The following is a 22416-nucleotide window of genomic DNA, read 5'->3' as shown; positions in this document are numbered from 1 at the left end:
GACATTTACTCAGGCACAGTTCTATGTCATTGCCTGTTCTCCACGCACGACAGTGTGTTACAGTGGACCCCCTTTGTTGTGTCAGCAGTCACTGCGAGGTCAGGCTGAGACCCTGCTGGAGAGGAGGTTGCTGTGGGAATCTCACTGACTCTTGATTTTTCTAGTACCCGGGTTTCCTATTTTGCCGTTTTTGATGGACACGGAGGAATTCGAGCCTCAAAATTTGCTGCGCAGAATTTACATCAGAACTTAATCAGGAAATTTCCTAAAGGTGAGATAGACTAAATTAGTTCATTCCATCTCGGTGCTCGCTGTCTGTGTGACTTGGTGAGCTGCCGTGGCTTCAGCTAAGCGTGATCGGTGACGTCTGAGAGCACGGGGCTCCGAGGCGGGCGGGCGTCCTCATGAAGCCTCGTTTCTGAGTGACGGCGCCTCCTGTGCAGTGTGTGGGTGCAGATGAGCGCCCCTGTGCACGCGGGAGTCGGCTGCCACCGGCGCAGACGGCAGTCCTGCAGGGAGGAGATGGGCTGCCCTTGGGCAGCCCTCAAAGCAGAGTGACACAGGCGGAGAGAACCTCCCTCCTTAAGAGTTTGGTGTTTTTTTTTCTGTTCCTTCTGTAATAGGAGATGTGATCAGTGTAGAGAAAACCGTGAAGAGATGCCTTTTGGACACTTTTAAGCATACTGATGAAGAGTTCCTTAAACAAGCTTCGAGCCAGTAAGTGGGGCAGACCACGAGATGTGTGCGTGATGAGTGTGCGTTTGTCCTGCGTGCATGGACGCTTGCTGTCTGAGAAGTACCTTGCTCAAGTTAGGTCCTTGTAACTGTCAACTGAACCTGAAACAGAAAAGCAGGTGTCAAGGAAACGTTCATTTTAAAGTCTACGACACTGCTGTTCAGCGCTGGGAGGAAGGTGGTCTCGGTGCTAGTGTGCTGGTGGTGACTGTTCTGCTGTCTCCCCCAGGAAGCCTGCCTGGAAAGACGGGTCCACTGCCACGTGCGTTCTGGCTGTAGACAACACCCTCTATATTGCCAACCTTGGAGATAGCCGGGTATGTGCCCTGGGACCACCCGCTTAGCGGACGGCGCGTTCTGGGGCAAGAGCGGCAGCAGGCGCTGGTTGACTGGGACGCAAGTGGGGAAGGCTGGTGGGAGTGTTCCGCGGGGCTGCGGGGGCTCTGGAGCGGGGTCGTTCTGCTGGGAGCAGCCCAGCGCGGGGTGCTTTGCTTTCTGTGGAGACTCACCTCCTGCAGTGACCTCTTCTGCTGTAAAACCCAAGCACACTCTTGTTCATTTTTCCACGTTCTCCTTTGTGTGTGTGTGTGTGTGTGTGTGCGCGCGCGCGCGCGCTCCGTCGAGGTGGTGCTATAGTTGGAATGAGTCTCTGTACAGCAGCAGATACTCTTGAACTTCCTGTGTCTTACCCAGACCCTGTCTCGCGGTCATGCAGTGTCAGCTGACTCAGAAGCTGCAGCTGGGAAAGTGCCAGGGGATGTGCCCATCCCCGTGTGACGGGGAAGCCGTCATTCCCACTGCTGACAGCCTGGGTCCTGGCCATCGTGGGGGGACGAACTTGAAGCCAGAACTGGCCTCTCCCTGCCAGCCTCTGTGCCCCCTTGTCACAGTGGTAGCCTGGCCCTCCCCGCAAGCAGCACCTTTCCTGCCCTGTAGCTTTCAGGGCGATCTGTGTACTTACTGGAGAAGCGAGCACTAGTGATGCCACGGTGAGCATCACGGCTGGCCCTGGCCCGCGGAGTCGGTGTCAGGAGGTCCTCCAGAGGCTGTCTCCAGTGCAGGTGTGCTCAGACCAGTGACTTAAATAAAACAGCACGAGTAAAATTGGACCACAAGAAAGGGAGGGAGGCCTTGGAATGAAATTTGAATCCTGGCCGTGTGTGTGACTTTGGGCACGATCCTTGCCCTCCCTCCGGGCCTCGGCTACCTCCTTTGTAAAATCAGGTGTACCCAGAAGTCAGCACAGGGAACGTGGTGTTGGGAGCACACGGAGAGTCAGCACACTGACTCTGCCCTTGTCTTCGCCTCGTGTAGACTTGGGGACTAGGAACAGGGCAGAGGGGCTTTGGTGCTCGTTAAGTGCCTCCCAGCCACGTCACCTGTGAGGACAGCATCCGCGCGAGAGCAGCTCCTGGCTGTGGCCGCCCAGCAGTTAGCGCGGAGGAGAGGGCTCAGCAGGGCCTCGACCTGGCTGGTCTCTGTGACACCGCTTTGCCCTTGGCACTTCTTTGAACTCACATTTGTCAGCAGGAGGCTCTCTGAAACCCCATGATTGACGCTTGTCTTCAGCTGGGAACTCGGACGGGCCCCTGAATTTCCCCGTGTGTGATCTCATTCCCCCAGGCGATCCTGTGCCGTTACAATGAGGAGAGTCAGAGACACGCAGCCTTGAGCCTCAGCAAGGAGCATAACCCGACGCAGTATGAGGAGCGGATGAGAATACAGAAGGCTGGAGGGAATGTCAGGTATCGGGCTGGGGCTGGGGCTCGGGGCGGGGCACGCCCTCCGGGGAGGACTTGCTGGGTGTGTGGTCTCCATGGTGGTGAGACAGGTCTGGCCTGGTGAAGCCGGTGAGTGGATGTAGGATTTCAGGGTCCAAGAGGGAGCAAAGGTACCCGGGAAACGTGCCTCCCTCTGCAAGGGAGGGAGCCTATCAGGTTCGAGGTCACCGCGCACTCCAGTTCCCTGGTCGTGGGAGCTTTCCTCAGTACTGCCATTTGTCACAACTGAGTAAGCTGCAGTTTAGGGAATTCCCCAGAGAGTACATCTACAGTGTTAGGACAGGAATATGTGTCAGGCTGACCCCCTGGTTTTCTGGGGAGCACTCCCCTGGCCGTGGCCGTGCACTGGCTCTGCCCACGCACTTCCATTCATTTCTCCACAGTGGCTGAGGAGGGGGAGGCTGTGGTCTTTCCACACTTGAGGGTGCCACTCCCAGGACGTGGCATTGTGAATTTGACCAGAGGCGTTTTCTGGTTCATTTTCCAGTTTGACCATTAGGATTGTGTGTTTTGTTGGAGATGCGAGGGAAGTAACAGCGGCATGCGCTGCAGTCATGTGTCCCTGGCCGCGTGGCTCCAGGCTGACGCAGCGGTGCAGGGAGGTCTAGAGGCAGCACTCCGAGGTGGCTCAGAGCTGCTGGGACCCTAGAAAGAATAGCCTTGGGCTTGCTGTGCCATGTGCATGAGCATGATGGGACCATGGGCCTGGTTTCACACCCCGGGCAGTGCCATGTGCCCCCTTTTCCACCATGACTGCTGCAGGAGTTAGTGCTCAGGAATGTGACCCCAGTGTTAGCATCGGCAGCTCCTTTCCCACCCTTTCTTACAACTGAAACCCTGCTTTGCCCGAACTCCTTGAAAAGACATGTTGACAGTCCTGCTGGTGAAGGGTCAGCTGCAGTGCAGAGGCCTCGGACTGTGCTCAGGGCGAGCCCCTCGCTTCAGAGAAGAGGGCGGGAGGCTCAGGCAGGCCGAGCCGTGCGCCCCCCTCCTGCCCGAGGCCAGGACTGGTGGGTGTTTCTTTTTCTCCGCCCCTCCCACTTTCATTATTAAAATTGTCAAATATTTTACAAGATTAGAGCAAACATTTAAATATCTGCCACCAAGAGTTAGTAGTTAACATGTTGCCATATTTGCTTTGTCTGTGTACCTGTGTGTTAGGTGGAACTGTCTGGAAGTTAATTGCAGATGTGCCACCTAAGAAAATAATTCTCTGGGTCATATTAGGTTATCTGTAATCCTGTCTATCGTCATATTTCCCAGTTGTCCCCAGATTGCCTTTGTTTGAAAGCAGGTGTCCACGTTCACCTTGGATTCTCATCATTATGTGTGGCGTGGTCTCCACTCTTCCTCAGCTTGGACCCTGCAGGCGTCCAGGCCAGCGGTTGTACAGGGTCACAGCATTCTGTGTTCGTCTGTGTTTTCTTTTTTTTTGTCCTCACCTGAGACATTTTTGCATTGATCCTCAGGTAGAGCAGGAGAGAGAGAAGGAGGAAGAGAGACACATCGAGTGGTTGCCACCCACAGGACCCCAGTCGGGGCCGGGGACAAACTGCAACCGAGGTACGTGCCCTTAGTGGGAACTGAACCCGGGACTCTAACCGCTGAGCCAGAGCAGCCAGGGCTCGCCTGTGTTTTCATGGTATCATTTGTTTGCGTGTATTTCCTATAAACTGGAAATTAGATCTAAACGCTTCTTTAGATTCAGATGAAACACTTTTAGAAAAAATATGTGATAGTCCCTCACTTCAGTAGCCACACCAGGTCACTGTTGGTGATGCTGAGTCCTGGCACTGGGCTGTGGTGGTCATCGGAGTCCCCGGAGGGTAGGGGACAGGGTTCCCTGTGTGATCAGCAGTGACCTGGGGAGGTACATGTGAGCACTTGGGAACACTCTATTTTCCGCCAACCTTTCATCTCCTGGGATGAGATCCCTGAGTGATTCTGAATCAGTATGTCGTAGGGGTGACAAAGATGACTTTCTGCTCCTGGGATTCCTGCCCAGGTGATAGCGGGCAGCCTACCAGGAAAGCCTGCCCTTCCTCGGTGGGCGTGAGCCGCAGTGTCTGCCCAGGTGACAGCGGGCAGCCTACCAGGAAAGCCCGCCCTTCCTCAGGGGGCGTGAGCCGCAGTGTCTGCCCAGGTGACAGCGGGCAGCCTACCAGGAAAGCCCGCCCTTCCTCAGTGGGCGTGAGCCGCAGTGTCTGCCCAGGTGACAGCGGGCAGCCTACCAGGAAAGCCCGCCCTTCCTCAGGGGGCGTGAGCCGCAGTGTCTGCCCAGGTGACAGCGGGCAGCCTACCAGGAAAGCCCGCCCTTCCTCGGTGGGCGTGAGCCGCAGTGTCTGCCCAGGTGACAGCGGGCAGCCTACCAGGAAAGCCCGCCCTTCCTCGGTGGGCGTGAGCCGCAGTGTCTGCCCAGGTGACAGCGGGCAGCCTACCAGGAAAGCCCGCCCTTCCTCAGGGGGCGTGAGCCGCAGTGTCTGCCCAGAAAGCGGGGCAGGTACTAAATTCTTTCATTATAATTTTCAAAGTGAGATAGTCACCTACACTTGTGAAATTAGTGTTTTTTCTTTTTTAATTGATGTTTAGAGACAGAGAGGAAGGGGTGGGGGCGGGGAGAGAGAGAAACATTGATTTGTGGGTACCTTGTGCCTGCATTCGTTGGTTGGTTCTTGTATGCGCCCTGACTGGAGATGGAACCCACAACCTCGGCGTATCGAGACAACACTAACCGCCCAGCGGCCTGGCCAGGCGAGTGCTTTCCTTGCGCTTCGCGTCTCTCCCACGCTGCCCTCTGCTGGCTCCGAGTCCCCTGTGCTGGCGGGTGGATCTCCGTGTGCTGATTCCAGTCGTGGGGGGGGTCCTGGTGCTTTTTCGCTCACACCCCAGTATAGCCCGTGGGAGGGAGTGCCTGTGAGCTGTGTGTGCGTTCGTCTTCGTGTATTTCTTCTCCCCACCGAGGACGTGTTTGCATTTACCTTCAGATAGAGCGGGAGGGAGAGAGAGAGAAACATTGATGTGAGAGAGACGCATTGAGTGGCTGCCACCCACACGATTCCAACCAGGGCCGGGGACAAACTGCAACCGAGGTATGTGCCCTTAGCGGAACCGAACCTGGGACACTCTGATCCGCGGGCCGACGCTCTAACCGCTGAGCCAAACCGGCCAGGGTTGCATTCATCTTTAAAACCCAGCTCCAACTCCTGGGGACATCTGTTTCACCTGGGGTGTTACTAATTTTAAGCCTGATCAAGGCCTGAGCTGGGAAACACATTTAAGATTGTGAGTGTAAACTGCTATTTCTTACTCAAGTTTACAATGCCAGGCTGTCTCTTAACTTCTGTGACTTGTAGTTACAGCTCTTTCCTTTTTGCTAAAAATCTTGGTTCCTAATAACTGTATTTATTTGCAAAAGTTGCTTTAAAATCACAGTATTAACATTACCACTATTAATGAAGTTTGAATTCCTTATAGTTCTCTTGTTCTTGAACTCTTCCTCATGAAGGACGTTGAGAGGCGTGTTTGCAAATGTGAATCATTGCTTCCACTGTGCTTGTTACCACCTTGGTGGTTGTGATCACTGGTGTCAAATTGTCTCAGATTTAGAGCTTTTTTATGAAGTCAGATCCCTGTTCACATCCGTGCTCACAGCGCCGGCGGCCCGGTGGGAGCAGTGAGCAAGGTGGCCGCCCGCACAGTGGGGTGCTGTCCGCCTCTGGCTGCAGCACGGGGGACCTTGAGGACATGGTGCTGGGTGAAATGAGCCAGTCGCAGACGGGCGCACACTGTGGTCTCACAGGTGGTTTGTAGAGTGGCCAGAGTCGTGACAGAAAGTGAAGTGAGGGTGTCGGGAGAGGAGGGATGCGGAGTGAGTGTTGAGTTTGGGAGGATGGAGGGTTCTGGGGTTGGTGGTGGTGATGGCCGCACAACAGTGTGAATGTAGTCAGTGCCGTTCAGTGTACGTTAACAGTAGGTATTGGTAAGTTTTATGTATACTGTTATCACAATTTAAAAAGTAAAACCCCCCACTTACATGGTTAAATACAAAGTCTTATTTGGAGACTGTGTGCCTGTCCTCCTCCCCCATCCTTCCGGCTTCTCTCCAGTGCTCCATCCATCTCACAGAACTAAGCACGTGAGCACGCACTGTCGCTGTGTGCGTGCGCGCGCTGTCTTGGGGAGCTCCTGAGGCAGTGATGACAGTTGTACTTGGTCTCACGAGGAAGGTGGCGGGCAGATGGGGCAAGGCGGCCATGCAGCGCTCGGATGCAGATGTGCAGTGCGCAGGCCTGGGCCAGGCCACGTGCAGGCTCTGATAATGAGGAGCTGTGGGCTCCACCGTCGGGCGTCGCTTTGGCCCCATCACAGTAAGACATTGGACTTGGGCTTCTGCTGTCTGGATGGTCAGCGAGGATGAAGTTTTGCAGACGGGTCGAGGCCGACTGCCCTGCTGCTGCTGACGTGCTAGGGGAGCTGCGGCCAGGGCTTGACCAGCTCGCCCTAGCCTCTCGGGGCCGTCTCAGTGCCTCTCATTGTGAAGGAGGAACTGGAACAGAAAGTCCCAGCAGAAATCACGGATACCAGCCCTCCTCTGCAGCAGCAGGAGAACAGTTCTCGTGAAGTGGTGGTGGGCGGGCAGGCGGGAAGGAGATGGGACAGGCAGCCCAGAGTAGAAGTGGCAGCTGCGCCAGGGAGGCAGTCCCAGGCTCCGTGGGACTTCAGGGCCCCGGCTTCTCAGCGTGGGAGTGGGGGGAAGTCAGGGCGGTGGAGGAGAGCACATTCCTGTTGAACGGACCTGAGCAGGAGGCAGGGGGTCTGGCCTTGCGCCCCGCTGATGCGTGGCCTCGGGTGGTGCTCTGGTTTGCCTTCGTGGGCTGACGGCGTTTGCGCACTCTCGGCCACGTGGGCTGTGCGCTGGGTGCAGGCAGGAGGCCAGGCCAGCATGCCGCCTGACTTCCTGAAGTACAAGTGGCTTTCCCTGGGCTCGTGATTCTGTCCGCCCTGACGTTCTCCCGAGCTGAGTCAGTGTGGACAGATGAGAAGGGCAGCTTCTGGCGTGTGGCGCACGTGTGGAATGTCCACGCTTCCTGCCCCAAGTCGTGTTCTTCCCGAAGTTGCTGGTGACTTGGCGGAGGGGTGTCCACACCAGGCACCTGGCACGCGGTCACTGCAGAAGCACTTGGCTGGCTTCTCATGCTTGGAGCTGCTTCCTGAATGGCGTCTTATGGCTGAGGAGCCCCAGCCACCCTCCCCCACCTTCCCCCCGGCTCCCGTGCGCCTCGCCCCTTGCTGTGGGTGCTCATCGTGCTGGAGAGGGCCGCTCAGCTTCTCGGGCGCCAGCACCGTCCAGCACCGGCTGTTCCCGCTGGAAGGGAGGCTGGGGGCACAGTGCAGGGCCCGGTCGGGCTGAATTCTGACTCCACGACAGCAACCCGACCCAGGCGAGCACTTCCTGCTCCGGCCTCTCCGCCCAGCATCTCTAGGCCCAGCTCTGGGGTTTGCTGAGCGCTCTCCTGCCCCTTGTCCAGCGTGGCTTCTCTGGCTTTACCCAAGAGGGTCTGAGGGCCCCCAGTGGCAGCTGCCTGCAGTCAGGTCCCACAGCAGTAAGCCGCCAGAACTGCTCTGGGGGCTCCGAACAAGGACTGCCGTGCCTGCTGATAGAGCTCTGTCTCCGAGCATGGAGTCCCTTGTGGGGCAGCTCACCATCTCCGTGTCCCTTCTGGGGGCTCCGAACAAGGACTGCCGTGCCTGCTGATAGAGCTCTGTCTCCGAGCATGGAGTCCCTTTGTGGGACAGCTCACCATCTCCGTGTCCCTTCCCTGAAATAGAACGGGTGGAAGTGTAATGCTGTGCAGTGTTACTAATTGTACGTATGTTAAATCGAACCCATGCCTGCTGGTAGAGCTCTGTCTCAGAGCATGGAGTCCCTTTGTGGGACAGCTCACCATCTTCGTGTCCCTTCCCCGAAATAGAACGGGTGAAAGTGTAATGCTGTCAGTGTTACTAATTGTACGTATGTTAAATCGAACCCATGCCTGCTGATAGAACTCTGTCTCCGAGCATGGAGTCCCTTTGTGGGACAGCTCACCATCTCCGTGTCCCTTCCCCGAAACAGAACGGGTGGAAGTGTAATGCTGTGCAGTGTTACTAATTGTACGTATGCTAAATCGAACCCATGCCTGCTGGTAGAGCTCTGTCTCCGAGCGTGGAGTCCCTTTGTGGGACACCTCGCCATCTCCGTGTCCCTTCCCCGAAACAGAACGGGTGGAAGTGTAATGCTGTCAGTGTTACTAATTGTACGTATGTTAAATCGAACCCATGCCTGCTGGGAAGAAGAGATGCTGTAGAATCTGGGAAGGGTCACTTTCAGTATTTTCCAAATCTGATTAGATTGAAATGCAGTGTAGCCCTCTGTTCCACCTGTTCTGAGCCTAGGGGCTGCTCCATCACCTGAGGAGCTGTGACAACACACAGCAGAACAACAGCCAGGCCCCTGCCCAGCCCAGTCAAGTCAACTCCCAGCTCTGGGCAAATCAGCAGGTTGGGCCATTGTGGCCACGTCAGTGCAGCCAGAGGGGCTATTCCCTCCAGTGGGCAGCCTGGCCCAGGCCTGTGGCCGGAGAAATGTTAATGACCCAGAGCAGTGGAGGCTCAGCAGTCTTCTGTGTGTTGGCGGTCAGGAGGTGCAGTACTTGTCAACAACGTGTTCTGCAGGCTACCTCTCTGACTCGGTCCCATGCTTCTGCTTTAAGATCAGACTGTGAGCACTGTGACAACGTGATCTGCAGATGGAGTCTGAGCGTTTTCCCCTGTTTTAGGGACGGGCGTGTCTTGGGTGTTCTGGAGGTGTCCCGATCCATTGGGGATGGGCAGTACAAGCGCTGCGGGGTCACTTCTGTGCCAGACATCAGACGCTGCCAGCTGACCCCCAATGACAGGTAAGAGTGCCCGCCAGGGCGGACGTGCACACGTGGTCTCTGTCCCCACCTCCCCTGCTCTGTGATAAGGAGCCGGGTGTTGGGCACTGCGCTGGGCCCCGGAGGGGCGGAGAGATGAAAACAGGTTCTGCTCTAGTAGGGCCACCGCTGGTGTCCTAGGGCTGGGGCTGCTCTGGGAGCCTGTCCCTGGAGAGGGGTCCCTGTGGGAGGACGGGGCTTTCTGGCAGCGGAAACACAGGACAGGCATTCGAGTGGGAGGGTGAGAGAGCATGGTGGACAGTGGCTGGGTGGACAGTGTGGGAGGACAGTGGCTGGGTGGATAGTGTGGGAGGACAGTGGCTGGGTGTTTTGGTGACAGAGGTGATGGGTGCTGAGGAGCTTGGACTTTAGCTCCTGATAGGTGGAGGGTCGTGGGGGGTTTTTAGGCAGAACCAAGTGAGGTTGAGAGAGAGACCGCCGTTCCGCGGTGTGTTGCCATGCTAGGCTACCTGGCGGCCTGGTGGCAGGAAGCCCTGGTTAAGGGTTGGGGCAGGATGGAGGGGGGCTCGGTGGGAACTGGTGCAGTGGCCCTGCTTAAATGGGCTGGACTGAGGCCATGGTGCAGAGGAGAGTGGCAAAGGGCCCAGAACAAGGGGTTCACAAGACTGATGGGGGAGGTGAGAGGCCCATTGGTGAGCTGTCGCCTGGGGGGCTCCAGGAGCTCAGCTGAGCCCTGGTCCTGTGCTGCAGGTGAGGGGCCCGCTTGTCCTCCTGCTCGGCCTCCCTGCTGCGCCTGCCTGCCTTCAGCATGCCAGGTTCTTGCCGACACTAAGGTCCTGGGGTGTGTTTCCACTCGGTCCTCCTCTGGTTTTGTGAGCAATGCCCCAGGAAAGGGTTGTATGCCCCCTGACCAGGCCCCCGGCTGTGTGTGGGAGTCACCTCACTGGAAGGGCAGGAGCTCTCTGGGACTTCTGCCCACCTGTCCCAGGGACAGACCGTGTGTGGTGAGTACTTGTTCAGTGGATGCCCAGTCGGAAGAGGAGAGCCAAGGCCTGGTTGACAGTGAGAGCTGAGAGGCGGCTGAAGCCATGGGACAATCTTCAGTGCTCAGAGAACTAAATCTGTACATTGGAGCCGCCGTTGTTCAGAAGGATTTGCTTTGGGAAGTCCAGGCGATGGGGTTTTTGTTTTTAAAATTTTTTTTCTCCATTGATTTTAGAGAGAGAAGAAGGGAGAGGGAGAGACAGACAGAAACACCGATGAGAGAACATCGATGGGCCGTCTCCTGCATGCCCCCCACCAGGGATCGGGCCCACAACCTGGTCATGTGTCCTGACTGGGAATCGAACCGGCAACCTCTTGGTGCAGGGTTGACGCTCAACCACTGAGCCACACGGGTCAGGCAGGACGGGGGTTTTGAAAGGGAGTGAATCTGCCCTGGCCGGTTTTGCTCAGCGGTTGGAGCGTTGGCCCGCGGACCAGAGAGGCCCGGGTTCGGTTCCCGCTAAGGGCACGTACCTCGGTTGCAGTTTGTTCCCAGCCCCAGTTGGGGTCGTGCGGGTGGCAACCAGTTGATGTGTCTCTCTCACATCGATGTTTCTCTCTCTCTTTTCCTCCGTCTCTCCCTCCCGCTCTATCTGAAGATAAATGCAAAAATGTCCTTGGGTGAGGATAGAAAAATAACAAAAGTAAAAAATAAGTGAAAGGGAGTGTTACAATCCTGTTTTCAGACAGTGAGAGTGGGCAGCTGTCCTCTGGGGCCTTGGACTCAGCGTGGCCTTCGTGTGGGTCATGTGGGTGGTGAGTGTCCCATCGAGGCCCCAACCATGAGTCTATGTCTCTGGGAAATGGTTCGAGGCAGCAAGTGATGGAAGCTCTGTGTCTAGTTACTACTGTAACACCTGATGTTCTTATTCAATGATTTTCCTTTTGAGTTTTTCTAAAAAAAATGCAGTACTTAATGTTTGAATTAATTCATACTTTCATTATTGGTGAACAGAAGGTTTCTCCCAGTTTTGATATATTATACTACCTACAATTGTTTTTAAGTTTGTTTGTTTGTTTTTTTAATTGATTTTAGAGAGAGAGGAGAGGGAGAGAGAGAAACTTCAATGAAAACATCAGTTGGCCACCTCCTGCATGACCCCCCCCCCCCGGGATTTGGCCCACAACCTGGGCATATGCCCTGACCAGGAATCAAACTGGCGACCTCTTGGTGCATGGGTCGACATTCAGCCACTGAACCACACCGGCTGGGCTATTTTTAAGTTTCAACCTTTGTTTCACAGAAGTTATTTTTTTGCATAGTTGGACAAGTGTGTTTTTGTTTTGTTTTTAATGATTTTTTTTTAAGAAATGAAGGGAGAGGGAGAGACAGAAACATTGACGAGAGAATCATTGATCGGCTGCCTCCTGCACGCCCCTAATGGGGATCAAGTCTGAACCTGGGCGTGTGCCCTGACTAGGAATTGAACCGGTGACCCTTTAGTGCATGGGGTGACTCTCAATCCACTGAGCCACACCAGCTGGCTGGACAAGTATTTCTTTACCTCTATTACTGCCATTTGATGAAGTTTGCTGTTAAAACCCATTTATATTTCTTCCCCATGGTACAGGTTCATTTTGCTGGCCTGTGACGGCCTCTTCAAGGTCTTTACCCCGGATGAAGCTGTGAACTTCATCTTGTCCTGCCTTGAGGTAAGGAATGGCCCAAGGGAGTGAGTGCCCGTTGTCCAGCTGCACCTTACTGATGTCCCAGCCCTCCCCCGTGTCCCCATTGTCGGGGGTACCCTGGTGCGGTTTTCCGGTTCTTGTCAGCTCTCCCCATGAAACTCAGCCGTCAGTTTGTCCTGCCTCCCCGGATGCAGACTAGGGAGCAGTTCTTCCTCGTGGTGGTGCTGTCTCGGGATAGTGCCGGGATGCGGGGTTCCCTGCTCACCAGTGCCCTTTCCTGCCGGTAGGATGAGAAGATCCAGAGCCGGGAGGGGAAGCCCGCCGTGGACGCCCGCTACGAAGCAGCCTGCAACAGGCTGGCCAACAAGGCGGTGCAGCGGGGCTCGGCCGACAACGTCACGGTGATGCTGGTGCGGATAGAGCCGTGAGGGCGGCCCCCGCGGCTCGCAGGGGCACGGTGCGCGGGTGTGTCGTGTGCTCCTGCGGGCGCACGTGCTTGTAAATAAAAGTCCTCTTTTTTCTAGTCTTCTCTCGTTACGTCTTGAGAAACTGGTGGCCTTCAGAGGTTGTGTTTGCTGCTTGTGAGTATGCTCGGTCTTGTTCAAACCATCATCGGTGTCCCGAGGGTCGGCTTGTGACAGTGCGCCACGGCTGCTCGCGGTGCACTTCGCCGTCTTTAGGCGCCTCACCTGCGATGACCCCGGCTGAGAAGCGGCGTCTCACAGTGAGGAGGCCAAGGTGATGGCTGCTCAGACAGGTGGGACCCGACCCCAGGCCCGTGGAGCCCTCGGGCTTCTTTCCGACTCCCGTGCCAGAGTGGGTGCAGGACATGTTGTGCTCAGTGCGGGCTTAGCCCGGACGGGAGCCTGACAGATGAGGCTGTCTAGAGTGTTTATTGAATATAATGTGCCCGACAGGCTCTCTGCACGCAGCACGGGTTCAGCCGGCTCCCGGCTCCCGAGAGCAGGTGCAGTCTGCCTCAGGCCTGTGAGCGCGGGCTTCCGGGCCTCGACTGGGACCCGACTTGAGACACGCACGGTGGCGCTGTGGACCTTCAGTGGGCTGGCGGGGCGGGGCCGTCTTCTAGTAACGAGGGGCGGGGCGGGGGGCTTCTCTTAGAGATGCTCAAGGGAAATGCATTGTTAGCCTACTGGGAGGAGCAGAAATTCTTTTCAAGCTCTCATTTCTACATAAAACAAGTTGTCAGGATGGCTGTAATTATTTTTTGTTTTTAATATTTTTTATTTACTGATTTTAGAGAGGAGGGGAGAGGGAGAGAACCATCGATGAGAGAGAACATCGATTGACCGCCTCCTGCATGCTCCCCGCTGGGGATCGGGCCCTGACCAGGAATCGAACTGGTGACCTCTTGGTGCATGGGTCGACCTCAGCCACTGAGCCCCACTGCCCAGGCTGTGCTTAGTTTCTAGGGAAGCAGCTCCTGGGTCGTGGGTAAGTGCTGGCCTCAGGATGATGTAAGATTTCAGAAACTTGCCCTTCAGGAGCTCTGGCACTGCTCACTGCCCCACCCAGCAATGCACATGGTCTTATCACCCAGTGGGCGTGAGTGGGATCAGTGTCGCTGCACCAGTGCCTCGGGGACCTTCTGAGCACACCCTCCCCAGAGTTCCGTGCCAGGTGCCATTGCTGCTGAGGACTGGGCATCACGGGAAGAAAGAACCTCAGCATCTCACACGGGGAAGAAACATAGTCAGTAAACGTCTTCCTGTAGCAAACTAGGTGCCAGCCTGTGGCCACGGGCCCCTAACTCCCAGCATGCCACTGTCCAGAGCAGTCAGGCTCTCCACTGGGCCTTCCCTGGCGGGGCCCTCCCCAACCTCGTGGGGTCCCAGCCCCCCACCTCACCTCAAAGAGGTCTTCCTTATTATGATGCTGTATTTTAGAGTCTGTATTTTTGTAACTGCATAATCACATAACAATTCTTAAGTACTTGAACCACTTCACAAAGTCAGCTATTAAATATATTTCATCTGGCAACACTATAATAAATACTTTAATAAATGGCTGTATAATATTTACGTGCAGAAAATGAGAGAGATCTGTGGCTTTTTCAGGGGTAAAAGGACTTTTCTAAAATATCTGTGGCTACACCTGCCCTTATCAGAGCGCATGGGACGCAGGACACCAGGCCAGCTGGCACTTCCTAGTAGGGCGGGTGTAGGTCCTACTGAGAATCGTGCCAGCCTGCCAGAGGGCACAGCGTCCATGGGTGTGCGGCGGGGTGGGGTGCTGGCTGACGAGTTTGGTTGTGGGAGCAGAAGCTCTGGGCTCCGGGGAGTCCTGAGGCCAGCGGGAGGTTAAGGTGGCAGCAGCCATTGTCACTTCTTCCCCAGGTCTGGATGCACCCAGCTTGGCCCCAGGACATCCTGTGGTACCAGGTCCCCCGTGAGCCCAGTGTGTGTGCATGGAGGCTGGGGTCACTGGAGGGACTGCCTGCTCTGCGTCAGCCCCGCTCCTTGGATGGACGTGCTGTGGGCTGACAGCGGCAGGTCCCGTCACTGGGAGCAGCACAGGGACTTGGTGCCCAGCCTTCTCCAGACCACCTCTTTCTCAGCACGGGCTCCCTTTCCACCTAAGTGGGGTGGATGCTTTGAAGAGCCCCAAAGCCTGCAGACCCTGCCAGGGTATTGGGGGATGGCAAGGGGGGGGGCACTGGGAGTTGTTGGCTCCTGGGAAGCCTCTGTTTGGCCTGGTCTGGTGAGTGGGCGGGGCCTGCAAAGATGTTCCAGCTCTTCATCTGGCTGGTGGATCCTGGAGGTGAGGTAGCCTCGGGGGCTGGGAAAGGACCTGTCTGTGAACAGGTCTGCAGGGTGCAGCTCCTCTGTGACAGGCCATGTCTGCAGCTGAGCGTGGCCAGGTACCATGTACACGTTAGAAGTGAAAGGCTGCTGTGGTCGGTGCAGGCCAGGCAGGGCCCTGCAGTCCATGGACAGGCCAAAGGCACGGCTGGGGAAGGGCAGGCAGGGCCTGGGGAGCCCCGGGTGGAGATGGGCACAGTGGGAAGGCTGCTGCCAAAGCCGGCCCTCCACACGCCACCACACTGGCTGGCCTTGCCCTCCGTGCCAGCGCGCTTCATGCCTCGCGAGATGGGAACCACAGGGCTGGGCACAGTGAAGAAGCTGAGGCTTTGGACAAGATGCCTCACAGGCCAAGAGGGGCCAGCCCACAACCAGGACAGAGCAAGTCTTCCTGGGTGTGCTGACCCAGGGTAGAGCTGGGCCCTGACGTTTTTCTTGGTCCTGGGACAGCGGGGTTGCCTGTCACTTCCCCAGGCCGCCTGCAGTGTCCATCTCGGGGCTGAACGGGAGGGTGGGGGGGAGGTGGTCGCTGTGGGCAGGTGAGTGGGCTTCTTCCCGCATGTGGCCTCTGCCACTCCGGCACTGCCGAGGGATCGCTGGGACCCAGCTCGGTCTGCCTGGCAGCTCCGCTCAGTTGCCAAGGAGGACAGCGCTGAACTGGGAGCCGCCATACACGGTGACGGCGGAGCTGCTGGCGTTGTCCAGGAAGACGGAAGCGTACTGCCTCGTCTGCAGGGAGGACAGCGTCAGCCTGGGCACTGCCAGCCACATGCTCTCCAGCCTAGGACCCTGGCCATGCTAGTGCCTGCTCCCCAGCTTCACTGCCCCCCGCGCAGGGCCGCCGGGGGTCAAGGAGCCAACGGGCAGCAGCCCGCGGAGCCTGCAAGGCTGTGGCCTGGGGTGTGAGGGTGGCCTGCCCCTCAGGTTGGGCCTGACCTGTTTGACCAGTACTCCGGTCTGGCTGTTCAGTGTGGTCCACACAAACCTGCAGTTCCCGTCTTCTGGGAATTCCCAGAACTGCACTCGGGACCCACCCAACCTGCATCCTAGGACCCCGGGTGCACGGTGAGCACTGGACTTCTCCCAGCAAGCTGTGCAGTGCCCGCGACCAGACCATCTGGCCTCCAGGCCTGACTGCTGTGTGAGCTGGGGCGAGTTCACCCCTGGCCGTTCCCCTGCCTGGAAGCGGGAATAACGCAGTGCCCACCTCCGAGCCCTGGGGCATGGAGTGGGTCATTTATGCAAGGCTCGGAGTGGAGCCCGGCACAGTGCTTGTTAAACGGGAGCTGTTCACACCCACACTCGCAGTCTTCCTTTCTCAGTGAACCTCGCCTTCACCTCAGTTCCTTGACCACTTGCCCAAACCCCAGTGCCAGGAAGGGAGTGTCACTTGGGGCTTCGTGTAGGAACAACTACATGCCCGCTTCCTGCAGTGGGGCCTCACGGGTCACGAGGAGGGTCAGACTGGGCCCTGGAGCTGACCCCTATTCCACCACCAGAGCACCGGGGCCCTGCTGGAGGCAGGTTTGGGGAAAGGAAACCCGGACATGGCCCCGCCCCGCCTGCACTAGTCTGAGAACTGTGGTGCGGCCCCAAACCTCTCCCAGGCCTGGAGTCGGGGTACTGTGGCCAGAGCTGAGCACACACCTGCACCCCTCCCTGCACCCCACAGCCACACCAGGCGGTGCCCCCCATGCCCAAGCCGGCCCTTGCACCTGCAGATACAGGACACCGTTCACGGAGATGGTGAAGAGCTCACTGCTGCTCTGCAGACCCATGACCGTTTCCAGGGAGCTGTGGCCAGAGCAGAGAGAGCGTCAGCCTGAAGCCCCCGCCTCAGACCCCACCAGCGTCACCGCGGTGTGCTCACAACTGCCGCAGGGCCCAGCAAAGAGCCAAAGGGACAGCTGTCTCAGTTGGGTCCTCTGGTGGAGGCTGCATCTGAACTGGGTCCCCAAAGGAGGCCGGTCCCCACAGGGCCAGAGCCCGGCCAGCCGAGGGCAGCTGTGCTGGGAACGCAGTGCAGGCCCAGGCAGCACGGGTGGGGGTGGCGGCGAGCCAGCAGGCGGCTCAGGCCAGTGTGGAGGGCTTTCGGAACCAGAGTCAGAAGTTTGGAGCTTCATGCATGTCTTCTACAGCGAGTGCAGCACCTGCCTGGGTCTGATCTGCTCTGGGCGCAGCGACAGAGGGAGCAGCTCCTGCCCTGCCCTCCGGACCAGGTGAAGGGGAAGGGGGGCAAGGGTCACGTGCGGTGAAGGAGTTCACAGGAGCGGTGGGGAGTGCGTGGGGAGGGGGCGCAGAGTCCGGAAAGGGCTCTGAGGAGGTGACCCAGGCCTGTCCCTGGCAGAAGCGACCAGAGGCTGAGGTGTGCCTGGGAAGCGCGGGCGTGTGTGTGTCACCAGGGAAGGGAGCAGCCGGTCACCCAGGCACAGTGGTGGTGGGGAGGGAGCAAAGGGCCTTTCCAAGCGCGGCAGGACGTGACTGGGCCTGGTGGGGCTGCCAGGCCCGGGCCCACGCCCCGCGCGCCCACGCCCCGCGCGCCCACTCACGCATTGAGATTGCACTGGGACTGGACGCAGATGAGCAGGCGCAGGCGGTCCCGGAACCGGGGGCGCATGAGGTCCAGCCGCCGGTGATCCGGGAGGGCTTAGGGGAGGGAGGGGGTGGTCACTGTGGGCGGAGCCGGGCTGCCGGACAGTCCCCACCCCCACCCCCACCCCGGGCCGGGCCTCACCCACGTGCAGCGTGGCGGCAAGCGCGTAGAAGCCCGCCACGGGCGCAGTGTACTGGCCGCTGGTCAGGTTCAGGCCCAGGCCGCGGTGGAAGGCGCCCTCGCCGTCGGGCTGGTGAGCACAAGCACGGTCACTCGGGGCCCGGCCGCGCCAAGGCCCCCGCTTGGCCGGCCTGTGCTCACCAGGTAGTAGCCGCCCAGCTCCTGCAGCGAGCGCCGCTCCACCGACAGGTTCTGGCGCAGGCGGCACTGGAAGGCGGCCTCCACGGTGCGCACGCTCGAGGCCAGGACCTCGGCCAGCCGCACCACCACCACCGTGCTGGCCTCCGGCTCCTCCTCGTCCTCTGGGGCCGGGCCTTGCTCCGCGTGCTCGTCCTGCGGCACCAAACCTGGCACAAGGCAAGCGGTGGCTGAGCCCACCCTGCCCTCCAAACCCTCCATGTCCCGCTCCCCAAGCCCGCAGAGGCCGAGCCTGTGGGAGGCAGAAACTTTGACCCCGAGGCTGCTCCTGTTTCCCACACTTTCCCCGTGGTTTTCACTGCTTCTGGCTTTATTGTATTGGCGGACACCATCGTATCAGCAACTCCTGGTCATTTCTGGAAGCCAGCTGGGTGTAAATACACGACCGCAGGGTGAGATGTGACCTGAGGGTGTCAGGCTGGGCTCCCCTGTGCTGCCCTGAACACCGTCCTCCCTACCCCACCCGGCAGCCTCCTGGTGCCCTCCCCAGGGGCTCTGTGCCAGCAGCGACGATCTGTCAGGGGAAGGGGCAGAGGTAATCAAGGGGAAGAAGTTGGGGTCCACAGTCAGGGTCCTGTGTTGACTGGGGTGAGCTTTAAATCTCCCTGGTGTCCCTGGGGGGATCAGAGGAGCACTTTGAAAACTAAGGAGCCCTGACCCTTTCCCTGACCATCCCCCCTGGAGGCGTGTGGCTTCAGGTCTCCTGGCCTTCCCTGGACTCACCTGGCTTCCGGGTGGGGGGTGTTGGTCCCCAGGCACCCACTGAGCTTCCAGTGGTCAAGTCCGCCCCCCTCTGCAGAGATCCCTCCTTACCACCCTCCCGCCCTCGGCTCTGTCGCCGAGCCTGGCAGGGCACAGGGGCCTCTGTGGGTGCCACAGACATGCCAAGGCCTAGCCCGTCTTGGCTCCGCCAGGAGACCCTCCCCGGCCCCTCATGCCCGGGGGTGTGCCCACGTGGTGCGCATCCCCTACCTTTCAACAGCTGCCGGAACTCCTTCATCAGTTCCTCTGATGAGAGCAGGGGGCTGGGGGAGCTCGAGGGGACTGGGGATTCTGAGGGCTCCAGCAGGCCGAGCTGGGAGGGAAATGGACGTCGGAATGGACAGGCTGGAAACCACGGTCACCTGCTCTGCAGGCTCCTGCCCCGAAGAGGCAGGCCACAGGGGCGCCCGCTTTGCCCTCTGACCTCTGAGGTCGAGGTCAGCCCCTGGGGCCTCAGACCCTGCTGAGAGGGCAGTGAGGGGCCATGCTTTGAAAGCTGCCCGCCCAGGCCTCCTGCACCAGGGTGTAGAGGGAAGAGAACCGGTAGCCGAGGGGGCTGCCTGGCATTCCGGGGTGCAGGGTGTACGGTAGGAACAGGCCCCAGGGTCACCTGAGCCTCCGGCTCGACACTTTACGTGCTGCCTGACCAAGGCCAAGGGCGGGGGTCTGTGCTTGGCAAAGTGCTCAGGGTGTGCCAGTGGGGGCCGGCGAGGGGTGTAGGGGGTGACAGGTGGGCTAGGGGTTCCGGGAGAGCCCTCGGTGCAGGCCCCTCACGCATACACGTGCTGGTTGGGGCTCCCCGGCTCACCTTCGACTTCCTGCCTTTGCTTCTGTGCTTCTTCTTGGCGTTGACGCCCTTGTCGCTGTGCCGGAGGAAGGCCATCCAGGTTTCCCAGGGGCTCAGGGTGGGCTCCCCGCCAGCGGCAGGCTCCTAGAAGGCAGCCAGCAGGTTGGGTCCCATCCCCTGCCCTCCACACTGGGTGTCCGCTGAGCAGACCGGCCGGGACGCTTTTCAGGAGGTCACAGTGCAGGCCTGGCCTTCAGTGGTGTCCTCGAAGTACAGACCCTGAGAATGGGCCACCCCTCAACCGGAGCTTTGTGGGAGAGGAGGCGGTGTGGCCCGAGGGAGAAAGGCTCAGAGCTCTGTACTGGGCAATCCAGCCCCGCTGGGCCACCGGGCCTCTGTCAGCTCCCTCCATCGGAGACTCACTGGGAGGCTCGGACCACTGACACCCACAGGTGCCCGGGAAGGGGCGACTGATGACCAGGTCTCCCGCTCTCGGCCGGCCTCCCATCCCACCCGTCTCCGAAGTCCCTCAGCCCAGGGTGCTCAGGAGGTCTGGGTGGCCCGCACTGCCCCTCTTCCTCAGGGCTCCGGGACCCTTGACCCGAGCAGGGACAGTGGCCGCTCCAGATACACCCATGCCCGGCACGCTGCGTTCTGACCAGTCATGGCGCTCGGGAAAGTTCCCGCGTGGGCAGGGAGCCTCGCATGGTCTGGGCTCCGGGCTGCCAGCTGGGAGGAAGCTGGCCCAGGAGCACAGACGAGGTCACGGGCTCTGACTCGGTGGCCGATGGAGGGACCCAGGGTTTCGGAGCTGGTCAGGCCCCTTCACCAGACAGGCTTGCTGGTTCCCAGCTACTCTGCAGGGACCTGGCTTCCTTCAGGAGCCACAGGCGGCGGTGGGGGCGCGGGCTGCTGTTGGAGGGGCCCCAGAGGGCCCAGGGCTCTCTGTCCTCTCTTGGACTTCCCCACGTCTCACTGGGTACTGGGCCCTGCGAGGCGCCAACCTGCTGGCTGCCCACCAAAAACAAGGACCTGTGACCCCCCTTCACAGCCTCGCGCTCCCCTTGGGGGAGCATGGGCGTGCCGAGCGGGCCCTCCCAGCCGGTCTGATGGCCTGGGCATGGACTTGGACCCCAATGTGGTGTGGGGGAGCAGAGACAGATGGAGCCATGTTGGTCTGCAGACCTGGCAGACGGGCCTGAGGTGGTGTGGGGGAGTTGCCGGGCATCAGCTCCCTTGGCTGAGGGACGTCTCCAGCCTCAGGGGCTCCTGGAAAGGAGCTGGGGAGCCCCAGAGGACCCAAGGCCAGAACCTTGCTTTGGAAGCACCCCAGCTCCCCATCTGCTTCCTTGCAATGTATCCCCCACGTCTGGTGGCCCTGCCCCTCAGGGGTGTGGCTGACTGGCAGGCGTCTGCCTTCAGTCGTGGGAAATGGCCGAGGTGTGGAGACCTGGACGTCAGGGGGTCCCTCCAGGGGGTCCCTCCAGGGAGCCGGAGGGCGGCTGCCCCCACAGGCAGGAGTGTCCTGGGCCTTGGAGGCTCCTGTGGTGCTGAGAGCAGGGCACAGGCCGGCGGCCACACAGCTGCTCCGCCCTTGGCAAGGCCCACAAGCCCCTGGTGATGCTGGGACCCCAACCACCTTCCCCTCCGAAGGTCCAGGGCTCCGAGGGCTCTCCCAACCCCGCCTCCCCCCCAGCCTGGCTCCCCTCCGCCCCACCTGGGGAGGAAGGAGCAGGCAGAGCTGGAGGTGACTCCTTCGCACCCAGAAGTCACACGTCCCTGGGGTCCGGCCCCACTTCCTTCCTCCAGGACCGCAGAAGGCAGTTCTGTTTTTCACAGGGAATTCCCCCCAACAGCGTGCGGGATGGGGTCGGTCATTTGCTCACACTTCTTCCCAGTTTCAGGAGAATCGAGTCCTTTCTACGTGTTTCCCAACTTCCCTCTGTCCCCAACGAAACGACATTTCCCCCCGGCCTAGTAGATTGTTGCTTTACTGCCAAAGAAAACTACCCAGAGCCAAGGTCAAGGCCTTTGTGCAGAGGGGCGGCTCCAGACCCCTGGTCCCCCGAGCCTGGCAACTGAGCGCCCCTGTCCCGCGTCAGAAAGGAGGGCACCGCGCTCCCAGCCCGGAGCCAGCCCCTCCTCGGGTGTCCCGGACCCGAGGGCGCTCCGGGTGGGGAAACTGAGGCCCGGGGCCCGCAGGTCGCGTCTTACCGGCAGGCTGGCGGGACTCGCGTAGCTCTCCAGGGGGCCCGCGGGCTCTGCGGGGTCCCCGGACCCGAGGCCGGCGGTGGAGGCGGCGGCGGCGGCCAGCAGGCTGGCGCAGACGAGCAGCAGGCGGGCTCCGGCGGAGGCCATGGAGGCGGCGGCCCCTCCCGGCTGCGGGCGCGTCTGGGAATCAATCGCTCCCCGCTCCGCGCTCCGCGCCTTATAACGCGCTTGAATCCCCCGCCGCGCCGCCCGCCCGCGGCGCCGCCGGGCGCCCCCTCCCGGCCGGGCCGCGCGCTGCAGCGGAAGTGGGGAGGGCGCGGGGTGCGGGGCGCAGGGGTCCGCGCTGCGGGCGTGCGGAGGAGGGAGGGGTGCAGGGAGGGACCCGCGGGCGCACGGAGGGCACCAAGAGCACCCCCTTGGGGTGGCCAGTGCGCCCTCTGCTCTGCTCCGACGGCCCCGAGGTCCCTCCCTGCGCACTGTCCAGCACGTCTGCTTGGGGAACCCCTTCTCCCACCCTGGACCTCAGCCCTGCTGACTCCCTTTTCTCCGAGAGATACCGGGGCACCTACCTCCTCCCAGCCCTGAGGGGGGCCTTCTTTCTCCCCAGAGCCCTGAGACCCGGCCTCACTCACTAGGGTGAGCAGGTCGGGCTGGGAGGGAGGACCCTCAGTCCCCTTCCCAGGAGGGGACTTTCCCTTCCGGAGTTGCCTTCTCCACTTGGCTGGGCACCCTGACCTCAGGGGTGGTGGTTCTTTCTTTC

General features: G+C 59.8%; 2 protein-coding genes across 2 annotated transcripts in view; one reads left to right on the top strand and one right to left on the bottom strand.

Moving 5' to 3' along the window:
• The window catches only part of LOC118625077 (ILK associated serine/threonine phosphatase), a 31889-nt gene extending 19340 nt beyond the window's left edge, over nt 1-12549 (top strand). Inside the window, 7 exon segments of the mRNA XM_036253373.1 lie at nt 165-271; nt 624-717; nt 965-1052; nt 2359-2480; nt 9335-9454; nt 12049-12130; nt 12394-12549. Coding sequence (XP_036109266.1) covers nt 165-271; nt 624-717; nt 965-1052; nt 2359-2480; nt 9335-9454; nt 12049-12130; nt 12394-12534 — 754 coding nt within the window. The 3' untranslated portion in view covers nt 12535-12549.
• A 2925-nt stretch (nt 12550-15474) lies between these two features.
• On the bottom strand, nt 15475-21803 carry ERFE (erythroferrone). Its single transcript, XM_036253372.1, has 8 exons — nt 21660-21803; nt 19467-19589; nt 18869-18971; nt 17840-18045; nt 17660-17768; nt 17475-17571; nt 16641-16719; nt 15475-15654 (listed from the first exon to the last, which is right to left on the bottom strand). The coding sequence occupies exons 1-8, from the start codon at nt 21801-21803 to the stop codon at nt 15556-15558; spliced, it is 960 nt and encodes a 319-aa protein (XP_036109265.1). The 3' UTR covers nt 15475-15555.
• Between the last annotated feature and the right edge of the window lie 613 nt (nt 21804-22416).

This window comes from Molossus molossus, unplaced genomic scaffold (genome assembly GCF_014108415.1).
Source record: "Molossus molossus isolate mMolMol1 unplaced genomic scaffold, mMolMol1.p scaffold_m16_p_11, whole genome shotgun sequence".
Taxonomy (NCBI): Eukaryota; Metazoa; Chordata; class Mammalia; order Chiroptera; family Molossidae; genus Molossus; species Molossus molossus.
This window is presented reverse-complemented; position numbering and strand designations above follow the sequence as displayed.